Source organism: Micropterus dolomieu, linkage group LG19 (assembly GCF_021292245.1).
Source record: "Micropterus dolomieu isolate WLL.071019.BEF.003 ecotype Adirondacks linkage group LG19, ASM2129224v1, whole genome shotgun sequence".
Classification (NCBI taxonomy): domain Eukaryota; kingdom Metazoa; phylum Chordata; class Actinopteri; order Centrarchiformes; family Centrarchidae; genus Micropterus; species Micropterus dolomieu.
The window spans coordinates 5114043-5122501 of NC_060168.1; the positions used below are offsets into that span (position 1 = coordinate 5114043).

The 8459-nt window shown below is 46.9% G+C and overlaps 2 protein-coding genes across 2 annotated transcripts in view; one reads left to right on the forward strand and one right to left on the reverse strand.

The window, feature by feature from the left end:
• The window catches only part of rnf103 (ring finger protein 103), a 23805-nt gene extending 18754 nt beyond the window's left edge, over nt 1-5051 (forward strand). Inside the window, exon 7 of the mRNA XM_046030362.1 lies at nt 1143-5051. Coding sequence (XP_045886318.1) covers nt 1143-2096 — 954 coding nt within the window. The 3' untranslated portion in view covers nt 2097-5051. The remainder of the gene's footprint in view (nt 1-1142) is intronic.
• A 239-nt stretch (nt 5052-5290) lies between these two features.
• LOC123958130 (MICOS complex subunit MIC60-like) overlaps nt 5291-8459 on the reverse strand; it is a 3675-nt gene continuing 506 nt past the window's right edge. The window contains exons 3-7 of the mRNA XM_046031352.1: nt 8175-8304; nt 7471-7694; nt 7158-7289; nt 6700-6829; nt 5291-6259 (exon numbers count right to left, since the gene is read on the reverse strand). Of these exons, the coding sequence (XP_045887308.1) occupies nt 5652-6259; nt 6700-6829; nt 7158-7289; nt 7471-7694; nt 8175-8304 (1224 nt within the window). The 3' untranslated portion in view covers nt 5291-5651. The remainder of the gene's footprint in view (nt 6260-6699; nt 6830-7157; nt 7290-7470; nt 7695-8174; nt 8305-8459) is intronic.

The window sequence follows — 8459 nt, forward strand, 5'->3', positions numbered from 1 at the left end:
TAGTGTTAATGGTAACAATCGTAATGTTAATGATTATAATAACAATAATAACAATAGGACTAGTAACAATAGTCGTTGCAGCAGAGGGTGTCGAGCAGGAACACGGGGGCAGCAGGTGACCCGCAGCCACAGATCCAGACTCCACAGCTCCAGAGCCAGAAACACCTGCAGGAAGTGATAGGAGGAGAGAGGAGAGGGACGAGAAAGCACAAGACTACCAGAAAGGGGAGAAGTTGTGTTAGTAACATGCAATAATGGGATAAGGTTGCATACAGAGGGAGAGAAAGTAGAGGAGAGAGGAGCTCAATGCATCATGGGAAATCCCCCGGCAGTCTAGGCCTATAGCAGCATAACTAAGGGATGGTTCAGGACTCACCTGAGAGGGAAAAAAAGAGGAAAACTACTTGTACTACTGGTTGTAGTAGTGTGCTATTGTGTGTTCCAAAGCTTTTAATAATATGTTTATGTGGATAAATGTTAAATTGGGGGCTTAAAATAAAGTGATACAGTAATACTGTGGATTATGACTTCATTTAGGTGTGGACAAGACGTATGCTCTGAAGTCTTCTGGGATGTCTGACAAACCTTCATATGTGTCAACTATGTCTAAGCATGTAGGGATTCACACACTCACTGGTCACTTTATTAGGTACAATGCTTGTTTAATGCAAACATCTAATCCGCCTTAATGTGGCAGCAAGTAAGTGCATTTGGACATGTTCAGACCAAACATCAGAATGAGGAAGAAATGTGATCTATGTGACTTTGAGCGTGGAGTACTTGGCATCAGATCTCTGCTCCGATTTCTCCGATTTCTGCTGCCACTTGCAGATGGTAGGTCAGAAATTGGTGTACACAACAAGGATCCATCCTGCCTTGTGTCAGTAGATCAGGTGGTGGTGTAGGGGTGTGGGGAATAGTGCATCCATTTGTGGCCACAGTCTACCCATCCTGTATGGGCTGCTTACAGCAGGAGAACACAGGATATCTGTTCTGAGGCCCAGTATTAGAAAAGTGTACCTAATAAAGTGGCTACTGAATGTATGTAACCATAGACGTCTGTTACTATTACTGTTTCACAGAGTGGAGAGTTGAATTGATAATAATTGATCACTAATTACTGATTGATGACCCCCCCCCAGGCTCTCCTGCAGCTGCCCTATCTGGACACCCTGTATGGTTACAGTCTGAAGCTGCTACGTTATGCTGACACCACCACACTGGCCAGCCTGGTGAGAGCTGACTGGACCTTCTACTCATCCCACCCAGCTCTCTTCCTGTCTACCTACCTGGCCCACGGCCTGCTGGTCGACTACTTTGAGAAGAAACGCCGCTGTGGCGTCAGAAGCCAAGAGGACAGCACCACCAACCTGGAGTGGCTGGCCAGTCTGTGGGACTGGTACACTTCCTATCTGCTCCACCCAATCGCATCGCTACAGCAGGTCCCATCTGACCACTCAGACTGGGAGGATGATCCCAACTTCTTATTTGAGCGCTTGGCATTCCCTGATCTCTGGCTTCGCCCCTTAGTAAACATGGACTACATTAAAGCCCTGCCGACCTGGAGGTTCAGAGCTGTTGTTCAGCAGGGGGAGGAGTCTGATGGAAAGCTGGAAGAAGAAACCGACAGCTCACATTCAGACACAGAGAGTAGGGAGCCTGCAGGGCCCAGCAGACCTCCACACAGCGGCAACATGCACAAGAGGTCACAGTGCAACCAGGACAGCAACACACAGCTCTCTGTGCACGGTAGCATGGACTCGTCCTTATTCTGTCGTCATGGTAACGGAAGCTCACCGCCACCATCTTACAGCGCACCTGAAGGCGTCTCTAACCATCAGCTCTGTGATTGGTCGGTGTGGCCCTGTGACGTGCTGCAGTGTTCGGAGTGCGTGGTGTGTCTGGAGAACTTTGTGAGCGAGGAGCTGCTGATGGGCCTGCCCTGTGGCCACGCCTTCCACCAGCACTGCATTGTGGTGTGGCTGGCAGCCGGCAGACACTGCTGCCCAGTGTGCCGCTGGCCCAGCTATAAGAAGAAACAGCAGAGAGCTGCTCCACTGAAAACTCACCGCAGCACTGATGGTGCGTCTGACTGAGCCCCTCTTCATGTCCTCTCTGCTCTCACTGTTTATTGAGACGCTGTCTGTTGTCATCACGGTTTGGTTGGAGTTGGGACTGGGGAGGAATTAGGTAGAAAATATTGTCACTAGGTGTGATCGGGCTGTTAAAAATGTGCTGAACCTATGGAAGCCCAGCCCCCACACGTTCTGTGTTGAGAGGATATTGATTCCCACAGTAAGCATAGATGTAGTCACAGTAAACGTCGTAGTGCAATAAAACCATATTTCTAATTTTGCTTTTTTCATGTACCAGAGTTCTGCTGTTTCCAGGACAGAGCTCACCGCAGAAGCATCTTTCACATGGCGTTGTGATTACAGGCAGGACAAGAAGCTACTTACTTACTAACAATATCAAGCTAACTACGTCTGAACACACTGTCTGCTCCACCCTGTATCGTGATGGTGTCGGTATTGTGATTATAGTCTTCTGTACTGAACCTTCTTTCTGGTCACACAGGAAAGATGGATCAGTCAGCACAACAGTACAATATCACACCCTAGTCCTTCTAGTTCTAACGGTACTGACATGACCTCCTCAGAATATAAATTTTTACATGACCTAAGTATTTATTTTGGTTATCCAGAGACCGTTTGCTTAAACCCCCACTGTCAATAGTTGCTACCTTAAATCTGCCTTGTCACCGTTTCTCTTTAGTGTGTTTAGAAATGCAGCACTCGAGCAGCTGTCACTCAGAACCCAAACCCTGACAGTTGTGTTAAACGTTGTTTTTAGATGAGTATACAGAGTACAGCTTGTGGATAGAGTTCCTAATCCCTGAGCCCTGTGATGTATTCAGCAGCACTTCATCTGGATCACTGTCATTGTGACATAAACCTCCCTGCTTCTAACCGACCAGTTTGATGTTCACTAAACCGCGGGGTGACAGGCTTTACTCAGGGTACTCTCAGCGATGTGATGAAGACATGCGTACATCCCTCATGTCAGAGGCTGCTCACATACGCACCGCCTCACTGGCATTGTTTAAATTATAACATATGAAGGAATCCTAAAGCTCATGGAAGCCAACTCAACATAACATGGACCCACCAGACATGATGTTTGAAATGTCATCAGCAAGGCTTCAGACACACAGACATGTTTTAATAATCCATGTTGGAGATTAATGACCTCCACCGCCAGCCTCAGGCCACACCCACATCATTCCTCTGCACCTACCTGATCACAGCCAGGGCCACAAGCAGCTGTCATGACATTACATGTATTTAGCTGACGCTTTATCCAAAGCCACTTACAATAAGGGCATTCAGCCATGTGGCGACAACCCAAAATTCCTGGACTCATGCAGGTCTTGATCAAATGTGCTGAACAGAGGAGGAGCTTTTTATGGGCCAAGGTGCAGTCTGAACAGACCTCCACATCACTAAACCAACTGAAAACAAAACAGTTGAAGCTGCACTAATCAATACTTTCTATTAACAGTGGGTGAAATGACTATGTTTCATGTGGAAGGTGTCACTCGTGACAAATCCTCCCAGAGCCTCTTTTAGCCACCGTACACTACCTGCTCAGCACTACAGAGCCAGAGAGGAGACCAGACTAACTAACAGCTAACAGAGAGGCTGTTGTAGAGTGAAACCGTGCCCCGTTCATTTCTGTTATTTCCATTTTAAGCGTGCTGAGGTGGGCCGGGCCTAAGCGTGCCAGCTCGCCTCCAAGCAGATGGCCGACTGCAGGGGCGCCGACAAAACGTAGCAAAATGGGGTTTATTCAACGGAAACGGTGGTGCCTTGAATACCTCCTTCCTACAGGGCTGTGTGGGGGAGCGGCTGTGTTTATTTGTGCTTCAGAAAGCAGCCGCCGTGAAATTCTGCTTCTCACTAATTGCCTCTCCCTCTATTCGCTCACTCTCTAGCTCGCTCGACCACCGCAGCTCTCTTGAACCTATTCATTCAGCCAGGTAGTCCTGTTAACATGATGGAGATGCAAATCCCTTCCATGCCGAGTCAAGCCAAGCCAGCACACATGCCAGGTAGCCTTCATCCGGTACCACAAAGCCCTCTCCTGTGACCATGTCCTGTGTCAGCTTCATAGGGTGGTGATGTGTCAGATGTTGTTTGGAGCTTGCAAAAACAAACAAATGCAGCTTTAACAACGTGGTGGTATTATATTCTCAGTGCTGCATCAGGACTGCCCTTTTAATAGAAGTGTATTGATTGGCTCGAACAAGATTCCACAGTTTTGAACTCTACTACAGCTACAGGGTCTTATATCAGTGCAAGGGAATTTAAATTTGAAAGGAAATTATTTATTTTAAATGTTTGACGTCGCTGTGAGCTAACAGTACAGGTACACAGTGCAGCTGCAGCGATGAGTTTAACATGGTCGGTATCGTGTATGAAGGTTCTGGTCTTAGGGGTTTACTCAGTGTGTGCTTTATTAATCTCCCTGTTGACTGGCAGGAGCCGAGCTGCTGCTGAGGGCTGCTGCCTTGCTCGTGGGCAGCTTGCTGCAGTAAACAAAGAGCCTCAGTCAGTCATCATGTGTCAGTGTCCTGCGGGGCCCCACGCTGATGCGCAGCAGTACAGAATAAAATAGAGAGAACCCCATCTAACCCTTGACTCAATCGTTTGTAATAAAATAAAGCTCGTATTAAAAGAATAATTAAATGTCTTGTTAAATTGAAGGATTGTTGAACTTTGAGTTGTGGCTGATTGACATCAGGTTGGGCAGCTCCAACTTCTGCTGACATTTAAGCCTAACCAAGTATGTGGTCTCAACTTGTCTACAATTAGGAAGGCATATTGACATTTTTAATTTAAGGTTTTTAAAAAGGTCCAAAAATCAGCTTTTAAGGTGTTTAACAACAATCATTCAGCTCTTTCTGTCCTCTTTCTGTGTGTGAAGGGCAAGAAAACTGTATGTAAAGCAGTAACACTCATCCAAAATAAAACAAGTGTTTCAGAACTCTGTGTTGGGAGTCGTTTTGTCGTCATTCTGGGGGTTAAGGGTCGGTAAAGTGTCAAGTCTTTTGTGGTTCTATTATAATTGTCATTTTATTTAGGAATATGCAGCACTAAAGCACAATATCAGCTGAAAGTGTGATGAGCAACATTTGCCTCACAGACCCGTCGGCCTGGCACCCTTTCTGGCCATCCTCAGATGCAGCCGCCTGCTGGGAGGGAGCGACAAAGACACTGAACAGACAGCATTATTGTTCATGATTTATTGTACACGTGCAGTATTGACAGAAATAAAATGCAGCATGAAAAATTCTTTAATCAATGTTCGGATTCATTTTCCACAACACTTGACAAAAAAAGAAAAGAAATTAGCCAAAAATAAATACCTGAAGCAAAAGTGTGGGACCGAACTGACGAGACGAGATTGAGGGGGTGCATCAGTTATATTTTACAAATCATCATCCACAGTGACTTAGTGCTTTAAAACAAATAATCTGATGTTGCATATGAACATCCATCACTTGGTTAACTTCAGGGAATACACCAGTGGAAGTCTCTTGTGAGACTGTCAAGCCTACACAGGGGGAGAGGTTCAATGAGCGTGGCAGCCTACGGAGCCTGGGTGGTTCCTAACCCCACAGCATTTGCATAAGCAGACAGCAAATTGACTACCTGCCTGGTTTCCAGTGTGAGTCTGGCTTCAGTCAGCCAGTCCTCCACCACTCTCCTGGCCTCTCCTCTCAACTGATTCACCAGTTTAGCTGCTAACTCCAGATCACCGTGCTCTAAGCAGTAGCTAGCATAAGACAGAAGCTTGAATGGGTCTAAGTCCTCACTGCACAGCTGGGTGGGTGGGGCTTCCTGTTTATCTTCAAACAGCAGCGCAGCTTGAAGGTAGGACAAGAAATACTGGTATAAGGAGTTGTGAGATTCGTCGATGAGGGCGACCCGGCGTGCCAGCGATCGCAGGGAGTTGAATCGGGCACGGAGGGAGGCCTCGCTGTACACGCCGCGCTGCAGGGATTCTTCTGGGAGAGCCGATGACAGAGCCAATGCAAAGTCGTTGTCATGGCAGCTGTCTCGCACAGCCTGAGCAGCGCCCTCTAGTGGGATGGTGGGGACCTCAGCTTCAGCAGTCTTTAAAGTGTAGTTGAGAGCCTCCACAGAGAGCCAGAGCTGGTGGGCTTTACGGGCCTCCTCCTCTGCTACCACATGGCCTGCGTTCAAAAGACAAGAAGGGCTTTACATGACAGGGTTTAATAGAGCACAAGGTGTCATCCCTGAGAACACGTGGAACATCAAGATGTTGTACTTTCAAAGCGCCAAACCTTCACACACTACTCATTACGCTTGGTTTTGCTCTGAAGCTGTGTGTTGAAAAATGCAAAACTTCCATCTGTTTGCTTTGATTCCAGGTAGTAAGACTGACTGATTCGATTCATTTGATTACATTTTATGTTTCCCCCCCCCGAGAAGGTGGTGGTGCCCCTTTTAACCAGTGTTAACATTTATTTTAATGTAGATAACATTACAAAATGTTCTGTAAAATAGTGTAGGGACAGAGGACTGGCTGCCGTTACTGTACGGGGCTGATCACTCAGTTCACATAGTATTTCTTGGCCTTTTCCAAAACGGCGTGTGAGCACATATATCTTACTGTCTATGGCCTCCTCCATCCCCTTCAGTCTCGCGTAGGCAGTGTTCATATCCAGGGTGAAGTTATCTAGCTGCTCCTGGCTCAGCTGACGGTAGCGGGTCTCCTGTTCCAGCATCTTGCTGCTCAGGACCTGAACACAACCCACAGCAGAGCTTTGAAGGAATGCTTGCAGCTAGACAGGCCGTCAGAGACACGCACCACGACGAGCGAGTAGAGTGGACAGGCGGACGCTACATGCACCAAGCTGACTCCATCTATTCACCTGTCCACCAGAGCTGTGTAGCTCGACTGATGTAACGAGGCAGTATGTGCTCACAGAACAAGAACACTAAAGATGAGAGGAAGCATTTCCAAATCAACTTCCACATTTTGCTCTTGGTGCACCAGACACAGTTCACTGATCAGTGTGCTCTGATATAAACTGCATGTGTGTGCAGAATGTAGAGATGTGTGCACACCTGCTCAGCATCAGCTCTTAGCTCCTGCTCCTGGACTTTGAGGACATCTCGGACGTGGTCTGTGTGAGCTGCCGCCTGACGGCGAAGCTGAGTCCTCATCTCTGCCTCCATAACTTCCCTTAACTCAGACAGCTACACACACACAAACATTGAATTACTGATACTGTACAGCTGGTACACTGATAACAATGGATACATTGGAGACAGTTTCCAGCCCCAGTCATCTCCTGGCCTCAGCAGCCAGTATCTGTCTGCAGGCTGTATGTATGAAGATCAAAGTCAGCGAACCCTGAACCACATTCTATCTCCGTACCTTCCTCTCCTGCTCCAGCCGGGTCTCCTCCTTGATGTGCTGCAGGGCGGTGCCAACCGCTTTCTCCAGGGCTTTCTGGTCCTCCAGCTTCTGCTGCTCCAGCGCCACATCAATGTGGATCTGCTCTCTGACTCTCTGCTCAGCCAGCTCTCGATTCAGCTGGTCAATGCGGCGGTGTGCGTGGGCGATCAGGGAGTTCAGGTCATCCACTGACAGTTTACCAGCTCACACACAAAGACACAAAAGGATTTTGAAAATACGTCTCTTATCTAAAGAACTCCACTTCAGGTGTTGATGTTCAGGGAGAGCAATCTATCCCATATAGTAACAGTAGAGAGGGTTCAATGAGTCCCCCAGCCGGATATGAACCAGGAACAGTGCAGATCATAGTCAGCGCTGTCAGGACTAGGCCACCAGAGGGCAGCACAAGGTTTCATTTTACGTGTTAGCTTCATGTGTCACAATCAATTAGGTTTTTCCATTAACATGAACACATCTGCACCGTAACAGCTGAATACAGACATCATAAAAACATTCTGGATGGTTCTTCCTGACAAGAACCTTACTGTAGCATAAAACTGCAGCGTCCCCTGTAAGTCAAATATCACATCTTTCATAAAAGGTAAGTGTTATCGTATTCAACCTACTGCCTGTGTGTGTGTGTGTGTGTGTGTGTGTGTGTGTGTGTGTGTGTGTGTTCTTACTGAGCCCCTTCCAGTTGGCCTGGATCTCTGGAGTGAGGCTGCTTACTTCCCTCTGGAACTGTTGTTTGGCTTCATTAACCAGTTCACTGTACTGGGAGACAATCTTAGCTTCTGACTCTGCAGACTGCACCTACACACACAAAAAAAACACACACACACACACACACACACACACACACACTGTGTATATATATATATATATATATATATATATATATATATATATATATATATATAAAATCCAGATTTGAAGTTTCGATTTTTAAGGATCCATTTCAACTCTTT